The sequence below is a fragment of the Elephas maximus genome, chromosome 17, assembly GCF_024166365.1.
Source record: "Elephas maximus indicus isolate mEleMax1 chromosome 17, mEleMax1 primary haplotype, whole genome shotgun sequence".
Taxonomy (NCBI): Eukaryota; Metazoa; Chordata; class Mammalia; order Proboscidea; family Elephantidae; genus Elephas; species Elephas maximus.
This window is the reverse complement of record NC_064835.1, coordinates 33,385,039-33,408,424: the sequence shown is the minus strand read 5'-3', so window position 1 is coordinate 33,408,424 and position 23,386 is coordinate 33,385,039. Positions and strand designations below refer to the sequence as shown.

The window sequence follows — 23,386 nt, the reverse complement described above, 5'->3', positions numbered from 1 at the left end:
ATCTGATGTGATTGTCCTATGTGTTGTAAATCCTACCTCTGTGATGTTAATGGGGGAGGATGGACGCCAGTTGTTAGTGTGGCAGGACTCAATCTACAAGATTGGATTGTGTCTTGAGGCAATCTCTTGAGATATAAAAAAAGGGAAGAGCAGAGAGACAGGGGGACCTCATGCCACCAAGAAAGCAGTGCCGGGGCAGAGCATGTCCTTTGGACCCAGGGTCCCTGCACGGAGAAGCTACTCAATCAGGGGAAGATTGAGGACAAAGACCTTCCTCCAGAGCTGATGGAGAGAAAAAGCCTTCTCCTAGAGCTGGCACCCTGAATTTGAACTTTTAGCCTCCTTTACCGTGAGGAAATAAATTTCTCTTTGTTAAAGCCATCCACTGTGGTATTTCTGTTACAGCAGCTCTAGATAACTAAGACATCACCCAAACAGCAAATAGCAAACACACAGACGTGAGGAGGCCCTTTAACAGGTGCAGACACTGTTACTGTTACTGACAGAATCCACTTCTGGGGAGAAGATGTCCCTGTTCCTTGTCACATAAGTCAGTACTTGATTTTGATTTCAGTCTGTACACAGGCTTTCAAAAGCACCCAAATGTGCCAAGACGGAATTTGCATGTTGAAAGCAGCTCTACTCAGAATGAAAGAGATTATACAAATGAAGTCACCCCATGCAGCAATCAAGTCCTACACGGGCAGGTCTGAAGAAGCCACCTAATAGCAAACGTACACCCAGCCCCAGCAATTAGAAAACACCACCCACACAGCCTGGATGGCCCCACCTGGCTGCCTGCCTACAACACCAAAAACCAAAACAACCAAACCATTTTCTGAGTGGAATAAAACATTCCAGCGCAAGCAATAATTAGGAGATAGCTACCCTCCTGGCTGCACTCTGCACTTGATCTCTGGCCCTCTGCCTTTCAGCACATCTGAAACATGCAATTACCTCACCCCACCCCACTCATGGGCACGCAGTCTCATGCACCCTGTGGCCCTTTGGCCAGGACCCCACCCCACTGCCCCAATTATTCCTAGAGCCAATTTAGTGTAGTCCCCTTGTCCAGAGAGGCCACACGACCCATGGCCACACGCCTATCTCTGCTTCTCAGAAAGGCACCTAATATGCCATTGACTTGTTACCCCTCCTGCTGACAGCCCTCCCAGAGCTGTGAAATAAGATGTTCAATGGTCTGTTCCTAAAAACGTAAAGACAAGGCCTTTTGCTCCCTTTCGAGGGGCTTAGATGAGTCTGCCCCAGAGGCAGGGGTTGCGGGTAGGCGACTGGGGAGGGCAATGTGAATGTCAGCACAGGGAGGAACTTCCATGCCCTCATTTTTCAGACGAGAAACAGCCACTGAAAAGCTCAGAGCTCCAGGGACTTGCGGAATTCACTTTCGGCTCTATCCTGGCCTCCAAAAATCTGGATTATTTGGAGACACGGACTTTGTAGACAGATGAAGAAGAATAATAGTAACAGCAGTGAACATTTCTTGTCTGCATGCTATGTGGCAGGCAGTGTTCTAAAGTGCTTCACAGAGATAATCTCAGTTAATACCACAACACTGTAAGATAAATATTTTGCATTTTACTGATGAGGAAACAAGCACACAGAGGTTAAGCAACCTGCTCAAGGCTGCAGCTAGCAACTGGTAGCAATTTCATGGACCTGTTGGCTATTTGGAGATTTTTGGTGTGAATGATAATTATAGCATGGTGTGAGGCCCACCCAGTTGTGTGACTGGAAGAGAAAGATGGTTTATGTCCATTTGGATCCTCTCACAGAACAAAAGTTTATTCTAGAGCTGAAGACCACTGAGTAATGGAGTAACCTTGGCCAGCTGCAACACAGTGTGGGTCCTACTGGAAGCAAAGCCAAGAAAAATGGAATAGAGGGTGAATGCCCTATCTAATGTGCAAGGTTAAATTTACCCAACCCGCTATAGGTTATAAATGCTGACTGGTAAAAACTAGTCAAGAGATGCTATCTTGGTTCTGGCAGTAATGTTCCTGGCAGCCATCTGAATAACTGAGAATCAAGTGCTAATCTTTTTCCAGTTCCAATTAGGTTACTAGCCTTGAGACATCTTTATTACACAATTATCTCTTTCTTTTCCTCCAGAGTACCTGAAGAGATAGAGCCTTGAAAGAGTTTCAGCAGGAAAACATATGAAGCAATCAGAATCCTAACAATGCCTCCCTGTTCTGAGGGAGTCAGAACTCAGACCCACAGCTGAACACATCCTTCACATGTTAGCTTCTGCCATGTTAAAGGACTTCCAATCCCCCAGGGACTTCTGCCTGGAACACCCTCCCACTTCACTTGGCACATTTCTATTGATCCACAAACCCCACCCCCCTTTCTCTATACCGATTCTGTGTCCTGTAAATCCTTCAGCTGTGCCCAAATCACACTGGATACTATCAGAGTACAGCTCTGTCTCCCACTTTTGACTGAGTACCTTTTTTTTTTAATGGATGTGTTCACCTCTTATCTTTGCATTACCATTGCTTGGTGAAAGTAAGTACTCAATAAATTATTGCTAAAATGAGCTTGGTACTCTGGTTTCCTACAGGGTCCCGAGTTTGGCTGGCCTGTTGGATTTGCTCTGAGGTAAATCTGCTGAGTTACCTTCATTTTGTCTTATACAGTGGGGATAACCATTAAAACCTGGCCCACAGCACTGCCGGCAGCACAGTGGCTGGTGAAAAACAAGTGACGTCAGAGACGGAGGCAAAGGCACATGCAGTGTCCTACCACACTGGATGGCTCTGGCCGGAGCGGTGGGCTGTCAGTGCCTTAATCACCTGACTTACGAAAAGACTGCCGACAAGCAATTTCAACAATGCCTCTGCCACTCCAGAGACATTGATTTTGATGATGATGATGACTGACGAGGAAGGAGGTGGGCTGTGGAACCTGCACAGGAAGCAGTGAGAGAACTTCCCGAAAATCAGCCAGGCAAGCCTGGGAACACAGCCAGTACTTTTAAGTCCCAAACCTGGCTCTTCTGGAGCTCAGTCTCCTCAAAGGTTCCCACTGTAAGTTTCATGTGTGTCTTAAGTTTCTAGAGTTTCTGGAATGGCTGTGTACTGCACTGAATCCCACCCTTCCTTCCACTTCACCTTCTCCTTGCAACCTTCCCATCAGCTCTCCTCTGAACTTTTATGGGTGTGTAGGTCTAATTTTTTTTTTTTTAGGTCTATAATCAACTACCCAGCACATAATTATAATGTGCCTCCTAGCTGCTTCCTGTGCCGTTTCCCCAAACAGATCATCAACTCCATGAAAGCAGGGATGATATTTTGTCTTTACTTCCTGTAGTACCGAGGACAGAGCTTGGTTCAAAAGAGACACTTCAATATGTATGTGTTGATTCACGCAATAGCGTGTGCTTGTACAGGCCACTGGCATCCCTGCCTCCCTCCCTGAGCACATCAGGAGCCCAGTCTGCCTCCACTGGAAAATCCTTCCATCTCAGGGTCAGGTCCTGCCAGAGGAAGTGAGATTTTCCCAGGACTCTTCCCTGGGATATATATTAAATGCTGCTCATTGACTTTTTCCTAGTACTTTCCATTAGTATTCATTTGTAATTTCTTTCATTTATTTTTTTCTCTCCTTATTGCTAGCAGACAATAGCAAAGAATAGAGCAAGAACCAAAAGGTTTTTTTTTTTTAATTATTGGACATAAACACAAAACTGAGAAAATGTCTATTCATTATCTTTTTTTCCCTAAAAAGTGGGGAGAGAAGGGGCTCTGTTATTGCATTACACTAAAAAGAATGGTATTTCAGTCCTTGAAACACCAGGAAATGTGGCTCATGGCAGATCGTTTAGCAAATCAGAGTGTCCTCCAGGCAGGTATGGAACGCCTGGTCCGTATGAGAGAAGGACCAGTAAGGTTCAGTGAGGTTGTCAAAAGGCTCCGTCTGAGCCCCTGGTCTCTGAAGAACACAGCAGGTTTCCTCACCCTTACTCACCTTCATCTTTTCTCTGGGCTTTGACCTTGTCCCTTGCGGTTTACAAAACTGAGAAATGAAACAATCAACTACCTTGGATTTAAAAGTGCTTAAAAAAAAAAAGTCCTGATGGTGCCAGTGGTCAAGCATTCAGCTGCTAACCAAAAGGTGGGCAGTTCTACTTTGTCTTATAGAGTTGCTATGAGTCGGAATTGACTCCACAGCAACGGGTTTGGTCTCTTCTGATTTTAAAAAAAAAAAAGATAAACTTCTATGTGGTTCTGAGTCCCTAAAATGTAGAGATGTTTATTCTAACAAGTAGATGGAAATACCAAAGATGGAAATATTCATTAGCTAGGCACCAGAGCCATATTACGGAAACCATAGTCATTATACATCAAGAAGAACCTGGGTGCTTGTTAGCATGCATAATCCCAGGCCTGTCACAGACTTCGGGAATCAGAATCCCGGGATGGGACCTACTATCGATTACTATTACCATATCAGGTTACTATTCCTGTTGTTCTGATGCCCATACTAAATTAGAGAATCACTGCATTAGCAGACACACAGCTAAAAAAACAGATGCGCCCTGTATGTCATTACAAACAGAGCACTTGAGTCTATTCTTAGCTATTGGTGGGAGGGGGAGGAAGTTCTTTGAAAAAGTTTGCAGGTGGGGTTAAAATAAGCAACTGGGAAGCTTGTGGGTTTTGTCTCGTAATTTTAAGGAAACTGTGAAAACATTATCCTTTTGGTTACAAAATCCAGGTCAGGAGATGGCTTATCTTACAGTTCAAACAGCCTCACTCCCAGCCAGCATCTCAAAGGCCTTCCCGTCTCTGGAGCCCAAACCACCCACTGGTCTTTCCTGTCTTCCTGCCAGCCCCTGTGGTAAGAATTTGCCTCACCATGCTGGGCAGGGGTTAGATTCACTCTTCTCTTTCTTACCATTTTCTTCCATTTCATCCTGCGATTCTGATACCACGTCTTCACCTGCAGTTGAGTGAGTCCAAGAGACTGGGCCAAGTCCAACCTGGAAGGCAAGAGATACAAAGGATCCTCCAATGGTGAGGGTGATGAGGATGAGGAAGGGAGAGAAAGGGCAGTTAGAGACAGGGTCTAGTGGCTAGCTCCAGGCACTCGTTACCAGAGTGAGGACTTCCTCCAAGAAACCAACTCTTCCTGAAAGGGCCTTCCTCTCCCCAGGGTTCTGTGGATGAAACCCTGGGACAGTAAGAAACAGATGCCTACGACCCAGGGCATCTGGGGCGATCCTCATCCTGGGAACACTATCCAAACTGGATCTGAACGGGCTTCTGCTCCTTCGTTACAAAGTCTGTTCCTGACATAGTTTTCACTCTGACCCGGTGCAAAATGAGGACTCTAACCCAAAGTCCAGACTGGAAATAAAAGGCAAAGCCATATTCCCTTATTGAAATCCCTCCAGATCCAGTTCAAGTTCGCCCTCCCACAGGTCAGCCTCCCAGGTCCCCGCGGCTCACCCACAACTGGCTCCCTTGCTCCCTCCTCCCAGGGGCCAGCAGCCACCCAGACAGGCTGGCGTTCTAACTGTTTCCTAACAGCTTCACATGTTGTTCCTGCCTCCCTAACTAGCCTGTCAGAGGATGTCTTCCACTTCTTTTATACCCACTAACGAGCTATCACATTGTGAAATCCAGAGCAAAGGCCTCAAAAATACTTATTGATTGACTGATCAATTCACTGTGGCTGCCCTAAACTGCTATAACGCCAGACTCCAAAAGGAACATTAACCTGTAGCCCACCCCCTGCTTTTCATTCTGCTGCCAGTCATGGTTCTGCATCTCTCTGAAAAGACCTTAACGTCAGTCCAGAAAGTCCTGAGAAGCGCAGGTGGAGCTACTGCCAAGTTAAAACATCTATTTCATGAGCACCACGTGCACACCAGGCTCTATGCTGAGCCCCTGATATGTGCTGTCTTGTTTATTCTTTCACAACACTGTGAGGTGGGTATAATGATTCCCATTTTACAGACGAGGGATCTCAGCAAACTATGACCCATGGGCCTAAGCCTGCCTACTGTCTGCTTTTTAAATAAAGCTTTATTGAAACACAGACACGCCCATCTGTCTACGTATTTGTCTACTGCTGCTTTTGCACTTCAAAGGCAGAACTGAGTTGTGACAGAACATACGGTCTATAAAGCCTCAAGTATTTACTATCTATGGGCCCTTTACAGATAAAGTCTGCTGACCCCTGGAAGACAAACCTAGCAAGGGTGGAACCAAAAAACCAAACCCAGTGCTGTCAAGTCAATTCCAACTCATAGTGACCCTACAGGACAGAGTAGAACTGCCCCATAGGGTTTCGAAGTCCATAAATCTTCATGGAAGCAGCCTGCCACCTCTTTCTCCCTCAGAGCAGTTGGTGGATTTGAACTGCTGACCTTTCAATTAGCAGCCAAGTGCTTTAGCCACTGTGAAGAGTAAGGGCAGAGCTGGGATTCAAATCCCCCATGTCTGATTCTACGCTACCTCCTGCACAGGGACTTGCCCCATGTCATGGATTGAATTGTGTCCCCCCAAAATATGTCACCTTGACTAGGTTATGATTCCCAGTATTGTATGACTGTCTACCATTTTGTCATCTGATGTGATTTCCCTACGTGTTATAAATCCTATCACTATGACGTTTAAGCAGATGAATAAGCAGCAGTTATATTGATGAGATCTACAAGATTAGACAGTGTCTTAAGCCAATCTCTTTTGAGATATACAAGAGAGAAGCAAACAGACAGACATGGGGACCTTATACCACCAACAAAGCAGCAGCACTGAGAAGCTCCTCAACCAGGGGAAAATTGGTGACAAGGACCTTCCTCCAGAGCCGACGGAGAGAGAAAGCCTTCCCCTGGAGCTGGCACCCTGAATTTGGACCTGTAGCCTACTAGAATGTGACAGAATAAATTTCTCTTGGTTAAAGTCATTCACTAGTAGTATTTCTGTTACAGAAGCACTAGATGACTAAGACACCCCACCTACAACATTTTTGTACAAACTGGATTTCTCAAAGGAAAGCTCTTGCTTAGCCTTTGGTGGAAACAATGCAGGTATGCTGCACCACAGGGAGCAGCAAACAAGGTGAGAGGAGCCTGTGGAATGAGAAAGGGAAGTGTGCAGCCAGCCTCCCAACCTCAGTCCTGGACTGAGACCATTACAGACAGTCGACTGATGCCCAGTGTTGATACAAACCCCAGGACTACCTTAGCACCAGCTGGAAGGACCACCTCCATGAGTGGCTCCAGCCCTGGTCACTGAAGCAGTGTGGACCTCTAATGCAGAACTTGGGGTGACCACCCTTGCCTGATACAGCTTGGGCAGTGGACAACACGTTTTGAAGGTTCCCAGTGATCTGAGGACTGTGATTTGTGGATCTCAGGCCCGTTATCTCACACAGGCCTGCACAGCCACGAGCCTGAGTTATAAGGAGTCTCAGGTGGGAGTCTGCAGCTGCAGGAGTAAAGAGGAGCATCTAACCATAAGGAAGACCAGTGGGTACAAGCACCTAAAGTTCCAGATGCAAACCCCTGGTACTCCCAGTGCAGCTGTCCAGCCCTCCTGCTCTGACCAAAGCACACAATTCAAATCTCCAACCATAAAAACAGAGTCTCCCTTCAAGGCATGCTGAACCTGTCTTAAATCTGCATTCACGTAAGACAGCTGCTGAAAGATGACAGTTTAACTGAAAGTCAATAACACACTGAAGCTAATAAATTCCCGGTGCCAATAACACTTAGCTCTTCCATGAACAGAGCACTGCAGAAACTCACTGAAAGACCAGGAACCCAGGAGGCCAATCCCCAGACGTCTGGGCTCCCAGGTCTCCCTGGAGATGGTCTCCTGCTAGCTAGCGTTGTGCCTGCCTAGCCCGGTCACCTGAGGTCAGCAGGTGCATTAATCAATGGAAGGCTCAGTGCACAACTCTGCAGAGGCCTTAGCAAACCGTGTGAGCTCACTTGGGAAAAATGCATCCTTGACTCACTCTGGCTATAGAAACACACTTCACTGTCATCAGCCTTCTCTCATTACCTGCCACCGTTACAAATTCTCACTTCCCTGCATATTCGATCAAACAGGGTCACCTAGGAAACGGAAGAAACAAACAATGAGGAGGAGGGAACAGGTGGAGGGAGGAGGGAGTGCTCATGGCCCTGGTCACGTACAGAGGTGAGGAACATGTGAGAGGGTGGATTAAGGCAGCAGCTTTGGTGCCAGCTAGATGGTGTCCTCCTCCCCAGGCAAGTGAATCAGTGCTGTGCAGGTCACCTGAGCGATGCCTGGGCAGGTACCAGGAAGCCCCAGGAGGCTTTTTGGAAACTAACATTTCTATAAAAAATTTCTCTGACTTTTCAAAATTAAGCCTGACATTTCACCCACACATGCTGAAGCCCTCTGGACATAGCACCACACAGTTCATAAACTATGATGCTCATGCCACCTGCTAAGGAAAAGTACATTAGGCTCTCAATTACATACTGGGGGGCAGGAGGGCATAAAAAATAGCTATTTAAAAACAAGGGAATCCCACTGAGTTAACCCCCTGTTCACAGGCCTGCCTCTTCTGTCTGCCTGGGGGCACCCCAAATGCAACTTGTCCAGAACAGACTTACTCTTCCCCTACCAAACCCACTCTGTCCTCTGCACTCTGACTTCAGCGAATGCTACTGTAATCTACCTGTTGTCCGACTCAGGGACCACGGAATTCTCAATTCTCTTCTCACTTCCTCACAACGACATCGATTCTGCCCACTCCATCTTCAACATGGCTTTCTAATCTCTTCTTTCTTCTCTGTCCCTGCTGTCACCACCTTGATTCAGGTCCTCAATAGCTATTCTCAGGCACTCTCCAACTTCGTTTCCCTATTCTAACTCTCCCCTCTCTAGTCAATCATGGCCACCAACGTGACCACTCTAAAATGTAAACGCGGTCATGCCACTTCTAGCCCTTCATGGCTGCTGACTGCATAAACGACAAGGGCCATATTCCTTAGCCCAGCACACAGCGTCCTTACCAAACTGACCCTTCCCAGCTTTTCAGCCTCATCTCCCTCACCTTTCCGCTCCCACCTTAAGCTGGAGCTGTCTCGACCACGTGCAGCACCTGGACATGCCCGGTGAGATATGCTCTGTGCCTCTGTGGGTGGCATTACCTCTGTGTGGAGTGCTCTTTCCCTCTAGGGATCAACAGTCTGCTCAAATGACCCCTTCTCTGAGAAGCCTTCCCTAGCCCTTCTGGTACATTTAGCTGTATCTCTGTGGCCCCACGGCCCTCGGGACCATACCATCTTCAGCACCTAGCTTGCTGTATGTTGCTGTTGGCTGCCATCAAGTCGGCCTGACTCATGACCACCGCATGCACAATGGGATTAGACTGCTGTGATCCACAGGGCTTTCATTTGTGGATCACCTGGCCTTTCTTCCTAGTCTGTCTTAGTCTAGAAGCTCTGCTGAAACCTGTTCAGCATCTGAGCAACATGCACTGACAGACAGGTGAGGCCTGCGCATGAGGTACACTGGCCAGGAATCGAAACTGGGTCTCCTGCCTGGAAGGCAAGAAATCTACCAGTGAACCACCTCAGCCCTCACACTATAGTTACTGGTAGTGACTTCCTCCCCTGTGATCTCCTTTAGAGCAGGACTTTCTCTCTATACCCATATTCCTCACACAGTGCCTGCCTCAAAGAAGACACGGCTTGGTGCGTGCTTGATTAACCGAATCAGTAGACAAATTCCTTTGAGTTGGTAAATTTCAGACTTGTCTCTCACTGAGTTTGTATCAGAACAGATACTAAATAGCTGAAGGGATATATCTGAGTTTCATTTCTGACTTTTTTTTCTGCCTACTCATTGACAAAAGTGCATAAAGAAGAAAGAGAAACAAGGAATAGAAAATCCCCTCAGTAAGTAGGATCACACATTACCTCAGTCATCCTCTGGAGTGTGAATAAACAAAACACACTCATTCATATTTTGCAGTTAAGATGGTAAATTAAAGTGGTTAAGAGATTGGCTGCTAACCAAAAGGTCAGCAGTTCGAATCCACCAGCCACTCCTTGGAAACCTTAGGGGGCAGTTCTACTCTACTCGCTATAAGTTGGAATTGACTCCATGGTAATGGGTTTGGTGTTTTTGGTTTGATATTAAAGCCTCAGAGAAACACAAAGGTCAAAGCCTCCCTGATCTGAGTCTCAAAAGGGTTTTACGAAGGAACTCTCATTTCAGGTCCTTCTCAGTCTCAGCCAAGTGGTTCTGACTTGAGAGCCACCAAATTCATTAAGACATCTGACACCTCCTCAACTGAGACCAATTCAGCCCTTTCCAAGCAAGAGTCAGCCCAGTGAGTCTTGGCACAGTTGGGAGCTGGAAGGGTGGGGAGAAGATTAAGGAGATCATGGATCCCAATTCCAGACCTAGTCACACTGTATCTGATGCTAAGAGTGAGTGGCTTTAAAAACCAAACCTGTTACCCAGATGAGACCCTGGGCAACCACTTCTTCAACTTTACCTTGCCTGTTAGTTAGGCTACAACACGGAGATAGGTAGGGTACAGATTCAGCAACAGGTGGGACTCTTGGAGGCTATGTGTGATGTATTATTGTGGGGCTGGGCTGAGGCTACTTGAGCCAAGGAATACTGCCATAGTATCCTGACTCTGAAACAGTGCTCTTCAGCCAATATCCCACACTGAGAGTGAAGGGAGTCTCCCCTTCTCATGGGCCTAACTGGGGACCCCCCTCCCTTCCCCATGTTCTCACCTGTCTGGGGTGGACAAGTACTTCTGCTTCTGGAATTTCTTCTCCAAGCCCATGAGCTGCAGCTCAGTGAAGATGGTGCGGCTGCGGCGGGGCTTCTTCTGCCGGGGTGTCGGCTGCTCAGTCTCTGACTCACTGCTGGCCAGAGCCTCGCCACCTGGGGCTTCCACAGGAGCGGCCTCGGTGGCCGGGTGGTGGGACAACACTTGGGCGATTCCTGGGGTGGCAGGGACCAGGTGGGAGATGACTGTGGGCTGCCGGGTGATGACTGAGAGGAGGGGATAAGCCCGAAGGGATGGGGAACCTGAAAGATAAATAGGAAGGCAAGGTCAGTGCGGGGGCAGGGGTGGGAGGAGATGAGGGGCTCTCAGAGGACCACCTGCTGACTCATGTCTGCTGGGCACTGACAGAGAAGGGGAAGAAGAAGCAACTGAAGACTCTAACTCAGCTGGGTGGGCAGGAAACACACAGATTTGCTCACCTGGTGTGTGAGAACATACAAGCCTCACATGGCCAAGAAGAGGCTCATGCAACTCCTCTGGTTTTAGGTGAATCTTTCTCCTTTCTCCCCCTTCTGAACTCCTAAATTCTACTTTGAAGGATATGGGTCAAAGGAACTCAGCAGATAAAAAGAAGTTCTCAGGAAAAGCTAGAAGCTGATATTTGACAAAGGCCCGAATCCATTAAATGGGGAAGACAGTCTCTTTAACAAATGGTGCTGACATAACTGGATACCCTTCTGCAAAAAAATGAAACAAGACCCACACCTCACAACATGCACAAAAATGAACTCAAAATGGATCAAAGACCTAAATATAAAATCTGAAACGATAAAGATCATGGAAGAAAAAATAGGGACAATGCTAGGAGCTCTAATACATGGCATAAACACTATACGAAACATTACTAACAATGCACAAACACCAGAAGAGAAACTAGATAACCGGGAGCTCCTAAAAATCAAACATCTATGCTCATACAAAGACTTCACCAAAAGAGTAAAAAGATTACCTACAGACTGGGGAAAAAGTTTCTGCTGTGACAAATCTGATCAGCGTCTCATCTCTAAAATCTATATGATACTGCAAAAACTCAACAACAAAAGAACAAATAACCCAATTTAAAAATGGGCAGAGGATATGAACAGGCACCTCACCAAAGAAGGCATTGAGGCAGCTAACAGATACATGAGGAACCGCTCATGATTATTAGCCATTAGAAAAATGCAAGTCAAAACTACAATGAGATTCCATCTCACTCCAACAAGGCTGGCATTAATCCAAAAAACACAAAATAATAAATGTTGGAGAGGTTGTGGAGAGACTGGAAAACATACACTGCTGGTGGGAATGTAAAATGGTACAACCACTTCGGAAATTGATTTGGCACTTCCTTAAAAAGCCAGAAATAGAACTACCATAGGATCCAGCAATCCCACTCCTTGGAATATATCCTAGAGAAATAAGAGCCTTTACACCAACAAATACATGCATACCTATGTTCACTGCAGCACTGTTTTCAATAGCAAAAAGATAGAAACAACCAAGGTGTCCATCAACAGATGAATGGATAAACAAATTATGGTATATCCCCACAATGGAATACCACACAATGATAAAGAATGAAGAATCCATGAAACATCTCATAACATGGAGGAATCCGGAAGGCATTGTGTTGACTGAAATTAGTCACAAAAGAACAAATATTGTATGAGACCATTATTATGAACTCAAGAAAAAGTTTAAACACAGAAGAAAATATTCTTTAATGGTTACAGGGTGGGGAGGGAGAGCGGTATCACTAATTATATAGTAGACAAGAGCTATTTTAAGTGAAGAGAAAGAAACACACAATACAGGGGAGGTCAGCACAACTGGACTAAACCAAAAGCAGTTTCCTGAATACAACCAAACACTTCGAAGACTAGAGTAGCAGGAACAGGGGTCTGAGGACCATGGTTTCAGGGGTCACCTACGTCAACTGGCATAACAAAATGTATTAAGAAAACATTCTGCCTCCCACTTTGGTGAGTGGTGTATGGGGTCTTAAATGCTAGCAAGCAGCCATCTAAGATGCATCAATTGATCTCAACCCACTTGGAGGAAAGGAGAATGAGGAACACCAAAGATACAAGGTAAATATAAGCCCAAGAGACAAGAGAGGGCTACATAAACCAGAGACTACACATCAGCCTGAGACCGGAAGAACTAGACAGTGCCCAACTATCACTGATGATTACCCTGACAGGGAACACAACAGAGAATCCCTAATGGAGCAGAACAATGGGATACAAACCTCAAATCCTCATAAAAAGACCAGACTTAATGGTCTGACTGAGATTGGGAGGACCCCAGAGGTCATGGCCCCCAGACCCTCTGTTAGCCCAAGGAATGGAACCATTCCCGAATCCAACTCTTCAGACAGGGAATGGACTGGACTACAAGACAGAAAATGATACTAATAAGGAGTGACTTTCTTGGCTCAAGTAGACACATGAAACTAAGTGGGCAGCTCCTGTTTGGGGGTGAGATGAGAAGGCAGAGGGATACAGGAGCTGACTGAATGGACACAGGGAATACAGGGTGAAGAGGAGGAGTGTGCTGTCACATTAGGGGGAGAGCAGCTAGGGTTACATAGCAAGGTGTGTATGTTTGTGTATGAGAGACTGACTTGATTTGTAAACTTTCACTTGGCATTGCCATCAAGTTGATTCCGACTCATAGCAACCCTATAGGACAAAGTAGAACTGCCCCATAAGGTTTCCATGGAGTGCCTGGTGGATTCGAACTGGTAACCTTTTGGTTAGCAGCCATAGCTCTTAACCACTACTTCATCAGGGTTTCCAAACTTTCACTTAAAACACAATAAATAAAAACAATAATAAAAAAGAAAAAGCTAGAAACAGATTTTTAATATGAAAACTTCCAAGAACTACCTAAAAAAAAAAAAAAAAACCCAAACCCGTTGCCCTCAAGTCAATTCTGACTCATAGAGTTCTTAAAGGACAGAATAGAACTTTTTTTTTATAGGGTTTCCAAAGAGTGCCTGGTGGTTATGAACCACCAACCTTTTGGTTAGCAGCCGTAGCTCTCAGCCACTATACCACAAGGGTTTCCAGGACCGTCTATGGTCTCTATAAAAATATATGCTTGTACCCATGAGTTCCTCCTAGGAGGTCACCATACCTTAAATCAAAATTTTTTTTTTCAGAGCTGGGAGGATGCTTAAAGATGACTTAATTCAACTCCCTTATTTCAGAGACGAGGAAATAGGCCCAGAAAGGGTAAGGGACCTGCCCAAGATGGCATAACCAGCAAAGAGCAGACTCAGGGTCCGGTGCTTTTATTGTATCATGAGCCACATGGATGCATAATATAGGAGAAGGGGCAAACAGTTTATTTCATGTGCGAACTCAGATCTTCTATTACTGGGTACCTACAGCACCATGTGGAGGAGGACTCTCAGGCTGGGCCTGAGCTTGGCTGAGGAATGATGCTGAGGTTGATTAACAATGTCTGCCACGGCAGGCAAGGGGTGGGGAGTAGTGGTAGCATATGTGCCAGTTATGAGCCATTCCTGCCTTAGGAATTTCAAGGCAAGGGTACTTTTCTGTCCAACATTCTGCTGCGTCTTTAAAGTTCAAGTGAAAAAGCTCTTTCCTTTCGTTACTTGATGGCATCAGTGTAAAATGTCATGATCATTACTTACGTAATACTTGTCTCTTTATATTAAGAGTGGATATCTCGAAGAACTGCTCAAACTCTCATATACTGAGGCCACAAAAGTACCTTTCATTCCAAGATCCTCCTTTGAAATCGGTTGAAAACCAAGGAGACTCAGGGCTGCCCTCTGGGACTCAGCCCATCCCTGAGAGCCCACTACATAGAGGAGGCAAGCATCTGTACCAACCAATACTCAGGTCTGGGCTAAAACCAGCTAACGTCCCAGAAACACCCAAGGACTAGCAGCGTCCTACCTCCTCTCTGGTCCAGCCTTTCTCTTCTTACTAATTCCGTGCACCTGTTTTGGACCCCAGTCACAGTCATTTAACAGACAATGTCTCTTGTTCTGTGAGTATACTTGCAGCGAGGCCCAGAGCCACATGCTGTTATGTAACAATAAATCACCAAGTGCTACTATTTCCGTTACCCTGCAGCCAACTCTAGCACTTCAGGTCTTGTGTTGTGAATTCTTCTGAATAATTAAAAAAAATAAAGATCACCTGGGAAAGATATTTTATCGCAAGAAAATTAGGATACCTGAGTCTGTGGTTTTGGATTGCCCAGAACATGTCATGAAATGACACTTCTTGGAAAAATATCTGAAAGCTTCTTACTCAGAGAAAAGTTGTTTCTCATGCCCGTCACTTTGCTCCGTTAATTCTGTCATTTCTAACCAGAGGGACTATCTTCCTTTATTGAGCAGGTTACCTAATAATCTAGAAATGCAGGAGCTTATCAATCTACAAAGTGGCTAGTTACCTGCCTGTAGGGAAGGATTTGAACCACCAGGGTTTGTTGCCTCTTTTTTAAAACAGTTAAACTCTTTTTTTTTTTTTTTTGGCCTAATACTGAAAAATATTTTGAAAATGTGGTAATATCTAGTATTGGGAAAGGCATGGGGAAACAGGCAGCCACATACTGTTGGCAGGAGTGTAAAACAGTATAATCTTTTAGAATAACAAACTGAACAGTAGCTATCAAATGAATGGCCAGGCAACAATTCCATAATTGGAGATCTATTTGCCCATGTGCACAAAGACTGAGGTATAAGCATATTCACTGAAGCCTTATTTACAACAGTGCAAAAATGGAAATAACCTACGTATCTACCAATAAGAAAGTGGTTACATCAACTATGGTGCATCCATAGTACGGAATACTACGTCTATCTATTTACACACATATATAAACTATACACACAGCTAAGGCTGTGAGAAGTAGTCAGATTCAGGGTATATTTTACAGTTTGAGCTGGAAGAACTTGTTGAATGTCAGGTCTGAGAAAAAGAGAGCTTACGTGGGATGCCTGGGTTTTAGACCTTAGCATCCATGGCTTCTGCAGTCAGATTCTGCTGTCTCTGAATGTAATGCTATACATGCACTGGGCCACATGGGGCCCTGGAAATAGCTGGGTTATATTACATATATATGTGTCTGTTTCTGGACTCTCTTCTACAGGACTAGCGTACGATCCTGTTCCAGTACCACTCCACCATAATCACTGTAGCTTTTAGAGTTTTGTTAGTTAGTAGAACAAGTCCCCTCTCTCTTTACTCTTTTTCAAAATTTTCTTGGCTATTGTCATTAATTTGTTTCTCCAGTTGCACTTCAGAATCAACTTGTTAGGCTCTAAAATAACAAATCCTACTAGAAATTTGATTAGAATTACACTAACCTTATAGATTAATCGGGGGCAGGGAACTCAATTCTTTTGATAATTATATCTGTGGTTATTAAGAAGGCAGGTAATGTATAACACTAGGTAAGTCTCTGTCTTGTCCAGAGGATCATTGCTACGTGAAGATGCGGACTGATGACAGCTGTCCTGAGACCTGAGACCATTTACATACACTTGTGACATTCAAGCACATTATCACTACTGTGAGGGAGCGATGATTGTGATAAACCAAGGACACTGTTTACACACATTCCACCCATCCCCTGAACCGTTTCCTTGTAGGATGGATAGCTCATAACTGTGTGTACCATATACCTACAACTCTTTCCTGTCAGGTATCTGGAATTTCCGAGGCTCCATTTTTGGGCCAGAAATCCTGAGTCCATGAGTGGGCAGGCTGATGCCACCACACACCACAGGAAGTCTGGGGAGATGTGGACCATTTCAGCCTAAGGACATCTGCAGTCTTGGTGATTCTGAAACCGTCTGTGAGTCCACACAGGTGAACACGCACAGTCCAGGTTGGAGGCAAGAGCCGATCGCCTCCAACTATGGCTGTACTGGAACCTCAGAGCAGTCTCCAAAGAATAGTTTCTGCTTCTACATACCTCCTGTTGGCTCTCCTCAGCTCCTCCCACAGGCCAACCCCCGAACTGACTCTCCACACCCACATTTCTGGTTGACACAAGTAAGGGTCAAAGGTCTGAGTGGATAAGAGTCTCTAAGCCGCCTGCCTGATGGATTGATGTTTCAGGAATGTGTGACCTACATATCTGCGGGAAGCTGCAGAAGGACACAAGCCACCCACACACAGCCATGGGTACAGACGCATTCAGACAACCCAGAAGACAGACGCGATGAAACCACTGGTCTCCACAGCTGAGTTTCCTTGGCAAAAATAATGAATTCATACACGTACCAATTATTTCCAGAGGCTCCTATTTCTACAAATTGACTGGTAGTCCTGGGTAAAGAAAAGAAGAGGGCTTCCCCACTGACTTAGGGAGGGATCTTGGGCAGGTCACCCGAATTTTCTTAGTTTCAATTTCTTCCTCTATAAATAACAGTTCCCCTGCCAAGACTGTGAGGATTAAATGCACAAATATATTTGAAGTGCCCAGTGGACACCTGATTGCTGTTAGTGCCTTTTCCTTTCCTCCCTTCATTTTAGTGGCTGAATGCTCTGTACACTGATCAAAATTAAAGTGGATTAATTTTCTTGACAGGAAAACAGTCCTACTTGTGAGCTATGCCTGTGTATCTACTTATCATTGTGCATTCATATGCAAAGCCAAGACTCAGCAACATCAGACTCTGCTAGTTTCCCTTTATCAAATGGTCATCACAGGCTGGCCTGGGGCTGACAACAGGAGAGCTAAGGGGGACCAGAGGAAGGGCTTATCTGGCCAGACATCCTCATAAAACCACATACACACACACGCACACACAAAAAACCCAAGCTAGTTGCCATTGCATCGATTTCCGATCCACAGCGACCCCATGTGTGTCTGAGTAGAAGTTCATTCCAGAGAGTTTTGAGGGCCGTGACCTTTCGGAAGCAGATTGCCAGGCCTTTCTTCCAAGGTACCTCTGCCTGAGTTCAAACCACTAACCTTTCAATTAGTGGGCCCGCACTTAACCGTTTGCACCGCCCAAGGACAAGACTGAGAAATAATGCCTTGGGTTTTGCAGACCTGTATCAAAGATTTCACAGCCCAGTCCGAGAGCCCTGATGCACACTCCTTCTCTAGAGGTTAGTCACAGGAAAGGGACAATGGAACTGGTGGGACACAAGGCAGAGTGGAAGGGAATTTCTAAAAACTGACAGAGGGTGATTAAAATTCATTTGCCCTGCCTTATGCTGAAAGTTAGCTGGGAAATGCTGAGGGTAACTGGGCATTAAAGTTCAATGACTATGTGTTTCCATGATAATCTGTATGCTTGGGAAAGAGGGGACCCAGGGAGGAACAAAAATACAAAAAGGCTCTTCGTGTCCTTTGACTCTGTGATACACTAAGCTGCTAGCCTAGCAAGGATTAATGGAATAGATGTTTCTTTACAGGTTATGGCTTTATGTGACTAAGTAAAAGGAAAAATGTTTCAAGAGGCCAATTCAAGGACTGACAAAATGTCTTAGTCATTAACTACCTCATTAAAAAAAGAACATTCTCATGGGTTACGTGTAAATGAATCAGAAACATATGACCAAAGTTAATGCAAAATCCACCCAAGGCTGCCATGGTGTAGACTCTGGAATACCCATCTAGTTAAATAAAAACTGAAGAAGGCTCACAAAGGTATATAAAAATAAAGGGTAAAGGGATACAGTGGGGAGAAACTACTTGGGGATTTGGAAAAAGGAAGTAAGTTCGGAAAACAAGCATACAGTATCATGGCAACCCCAGTAGGCTGACTACATGCTGCCATCTTTTCAGATTTTTGTTTTTTTAATTTTTATTGAGCTTTAAGTGAAAGTTAACAAATCAAGTCACTCTCTCATACAAAACCTTATATACACCTTGCTATGTACTCCTAATTGCTCTCCCCCTAATGAGACAGCACACTCCTTCTCTCCACCCTCTATTATCCTGTCCATTCAGCTTCTGACCCCCTGCCTTCTCATCTCCCTTCAGACAGGAGATGCCAACATAGTCTCATGTCTCTACTTGATCCAAGAAGCTCATTCTTTGCCAGTATCATTGTCTATCCCATAGTCCAGTCTAATCCCTGTCTGAAGAGTTGGCTTTGGGAAGGGTTCCTGTCTTGGGCTAACAGAAGGTCTGGGACCATGACCTCCGGGGTCCTTCTAGTCTCAGTCAGACCATTAAGTCTGGTCTTTTTACAACAATTTGAGGTCTGTATCCCACTGCTCTCCTGCTCCTTCAGGGGTTCTCTGTTGCATTCCCTGTCAGAAAAGTTATAGGTTGTAGCCAGGCACCATTTAATTCTTCTGGTCTCAGGCTGATGTAGTCTCTGGTTTATATGGCCCTTTCTGTCTCTTGGGCTTATAATAACCTTGTGTCTTTGGTGTTCTTCATTCTCCTTTGAGCCAGGTGGGTTGAGACCAACTGACACATCTAGATGGCCGCTTGCTAGCATTTAACACCCCAGACACCACACTCCAAAGTGGGATAGAATATTTTCTTAATAGATTTTATTATGTCAATTGATCTAGATGTCCCCTGAAACCATGGTCCCCAAACCCCTGGCCCTGCTACGCTGGCCTTCGAAGTGTTCAGTTTATTCAGGAAACTTCTTTGCTTTTGGTTTAGTCCAGTTGTGCTGACCTCTCCTGTATTGTGTGTTGTCTTTCACTTCACCTGAAATAGTTCTTAGCTACTATCTAATTAGGGAATACGCCTCTCCCTCCCTCCCCACTCTCGCAACCATCAAAGAATAGTTTCTTCTCTGTTCAAATTATTTCTCGAGTTTTTATAATAGTGCTCTTATGCAATATTTGTCCTTTTGCAACTGACTAATTTCACTCAGCATAATGCCTTCCAGATCCCTCCACATGATGAAATGTTTCATGGATTCATCATTGTTCTTTATCAATATGTAGTATAACATTGTGTGAATATACCATAATTTATTTATCCATCCATCTGTTGATGGGCACGTTGGTTGCTTCCATTTCTTTGCTATTGTAAACAGTGCTGCAACGAACATAGGTGTGCATATATCTGTTCATGTAAAGGCTCTTATTTCTCTAAGATATTTCCCAAGGAGTGGGATTGCTGGATCCTATGGTAGTTGTATTTCTAGCTTTTTAAGGAAGTGCCAAATTGATTTCTAAAGCGGTTGTACAATTTTACATTCCCACCAGCAGTGTATAAGTGTTCCAGTCTCTCCACAACCTCTCCAACATTTATTACTTTGTGTTGTTTGGATTAATGCCAGCCTTGCTGGAGTAAGATGGAATCTCATTGTAGTTTTGACTTGTGTTTCTCTAATGGCTGATGATTGTATTTCCTCATGTATCCGTTAGCCGCCTGAATGTCTTCTTTGGCAAAGTGCCTGTTCATATCCTTTGCCCATTTTTAAATTCGGTTATTTGTCTTCTTGTTGTTGAGTTTTTGCAGTATCATGTAGATTGTAGAGATCAGACGCTGATTAAGAAATGTCATAGCTAAAAACTTTTTCCCAGTCTGTAGGTAATCTTTTTACTCTTTTGGTGAAGTCTTTGGGTAAGCATAGGTGTTTGATTGTTAGGAGATCCCAGTTATCTAGTTTCTTTTCTGCATTGTTGGTAATGTTTTGTATACTGTTTATGCCATGTATTAGGGCTCCTATCGTTGTTGCTATGATCTTTATAGTTTTAGATTTTATATGTAGGTCTTCGATCCATTTTGAGTTAGTTTTTGTGCATGGTGTGAGGTATGGGTCTTGTTTCATTTTTTTGCAGATGGATATCCAGTTATGTCAGCATGATTTGCTAAAAAGATTGTCTTTTCCCCACTTAACTGACTTTGGGCCTTTGTCAAATATCAGCTGCTCATACGTGGATGGATTTATGTCCAGATTCTCAATTCTGTATCATTGGTCTATGTATCTGTTGTTGTACCAGTACAGGCTGTTTTGACTACTGTGGCAGTATAAAAGGTTCTAAAATCAGGTAGAGCAAAGCCTCCCATTTTGTTCTTCTTTTTCAGTAATGCTTTACTTATCTTGGGTCTCTTTCCCTTCCAGGTGAAGTTGGTGATTTGTTTCTCCATCTCATTAAAAAATGTTGGAATTTGGATGGGAATTGCATTGTATCTACAGATCACTTTTGGTAGAACAGACATTTTCACAACATTAAGTCTTCCTATCCATGAGCAAGGTATGTTTCTCCACTTATGTAGGTCTCTTTTGGTTTCTTGCAGTAGTGTCTTGTAGTTTTCTTTGTATAGGTCTTTTACGTCTCTGGTAAGATTTATTCCTAAGTATTTTTCCTTCTTGGGGGCTACTGTGAATGGTATTGATTTGGTGATTTCCTCTTCGATGTTGCTTTTGTTGGTGTAGAGGAATCCAACTGATTTTTGTATGTTTATCTTTTATCCTGATACTCTGCTGAACTCATTTATCAGTTTCAGTAGTTTTCTTGAGGATTCCTTAGGGTTTTCTGTGTATAAGATCATGTCATCTGCAAACAGAGATACTTTTACTTCTTCCTTACCAATCTGGATGCCCTTTATTTCTTTATCTAGCCTAATTGCTCTGGCTAGGACCTCCAGCACAACATTGAGTAAAAGTGGTGATAGAGAGCATCCTTGTCTGGTTCTCAATCCCAAGGGGAATGCTTTCAGACTCTCTCCATTTAGGATGATGTTGGCTGTTGGCTTTGTATAAATGCCCTTTATGATGTTGAGGAATTTTTCTTCTATTCCTATTTTGCTGACATTTTTTCTCATGAATGAATGTTGAACTTTGTCATATGCCTTCTCTCCGTCAATTTATAAGATCATGTGATTCTTGTCTTTTGTTTTATTTATATGATGGATTACATTGATTGTTTTTCTAATGTTAAACCATCCCTGCATACCTGGTACGAATCCAACTTGGTCATGGCGAATTATTTTTTTCATATGCTGTTAAATTCTATTGGCTAGAATTTTGTTGAGGATTTTTGCATCTAAGTTGGTGAGGGATATAGGTCTGTAATTTTCTTTTTTTGTGGCGCTTTACCTGGTTTTGGTATCAGGGATATGCTGGCTTCATAGAATGAGTCTGCTAGTATTACATTCTTTCCTATGCTCTGAAATACTTTTAGTAGTAGTGGTGTTAAATTTGGTAGAATTCTGCAGTGAAACCGTCTGGGCCAGGGCTTTTTTTTGCTGGGAGTTTTTTAATTACCTTTTCAATCTCTTCTTTTGTTATGGGTATATTTAGTTGTTCTAGCTCTCTTTGTATTAGTTTAGGTAGGTAGCATGTTTCTAGAAATTCACCCATTTCTTCTAGGTTTTCAAATTTGTTAGCATACAGATTTTCATAGTAATCTGATATGATTCTTTTAATTTCAGTTGAGTCTGTTGTGATATCGCCCATGTCATTTCTTATTAGGGTTATCGGCTTCTTCTCCTGTTTTTGTTTTGTCAGTTTGGGCAATGGTTTATCAATTTTGTTAATTTTTTCAAAGAACCAGCTTCAGGTCTTAACTCTTTCAATTGTTTTTCTGTTCTCTATCTCATTTAATTCTGCTCTAACTTTTATTATTTGCTTTCTTCTGGTGCCTGAAGTTTTCTTCTGTTGTTCTCTATTTGTTCAAATTATAGGGATAATTAGTTGATTTTGGCCCTTTTTTCTTTTTGTATGTATGCATTTTTTTTTTAATATAAATTGACCTCTGAGCACTGCTTTCGCTGTGTCTCAAAGGTTCTGATAGGAAGTGTTTCATTCTCATTGGATTCTATGGATTTCTTTATTCCACCCTTAATGTCCTATAACCAACTTGTTTTTGAGCAGGGTATTGTTCGGTTTTCAAGTGTTTGATTTCTTTTCCTTGCTTTTTCTATTATTGATTTCTACTTTTATGGACTTATGGTCAGAGAAGGTGCTTTGTAATATTCCAATGTTTTGGATTCTGCTAAGGCTTGCTTTATGACCTGATATGTGGTCTATTCTAAAGAATGTTCCCTGTGTGTTAGAAAAGAAAGTATACTTGGCTGCTGTTGGATGGAGTGTTCTGTATATATCTATGAGGTCAAGTCGGTTGATGGTGGCATTTAGATCTTCTGTGTCTTTATTGAGCTTCTTTCTGGATGTCCTGTCCTTCAACTAAAGTGGTGTGTTGAAGTCTCCTGCTTTAATCGTGGAGCTGTGTATCTCACTTTTCAGTGCTTTTAAAAGTTTGTGTTATGTATCTTGCAGCCCTGTCACTGGGTAGATAAATATTTAATATGGTTCCATCTCTTTGGTATATTGTCTCTAGAGTCATCATATAGTGTCCTTCCTTATCCTCTGTGGTGGATTTAACTTTAAAGTCTATTTTGTCAGAAATTAATATTGCCACTCCTTCTCTTTTTTGATTGTTGTTTACTTGATATATTTTTTCCATCCTTTGCATTTTAGTTTGTTTGTGTCTCTAAGTCTAAGGTGTGTCTCTTGTAGGCAGCATATAGATGGATTGTGTTTTTTTAATCCATTCTGCCATTCTCTGTCCCTTTATTGGTGCATTTAGTCCATTCACATTCGGCCCAATTATGGATAGGTATGAATTTAGTGCCGTCATCTTGATGTCTTTTT

General features: G+C 43.7%; 1 protein-coding gene across 1 annotated transcript in view; it reads right to left on the bottom strand.

Annotated features, from left to right (window-relative positions):
- The window catches only part of BARX2 (BARX homeobox 2), a 96,177-nt gene that overhangs the window by 10,539 nt on the left and 62,252 nt on the right, over window positions 1-23,386 (bottom strand). The window contains exons 2-3 of the mRNA XM_049856749.1: window positions 10,766-11,066; window positions 4,921-5,005 (exon numbers count right to left, since the gene is read on the bottom strand). Coding sequence (XP_049712706.1) covers window positions 4,921-5,005; window positions 10,766-11,066 — 386 coding nt within the window. The remainder of the gene's footprint in view (window positions 1-4,920; window positions 5,006-10,765; window positions 11,067-23,386) is intronic.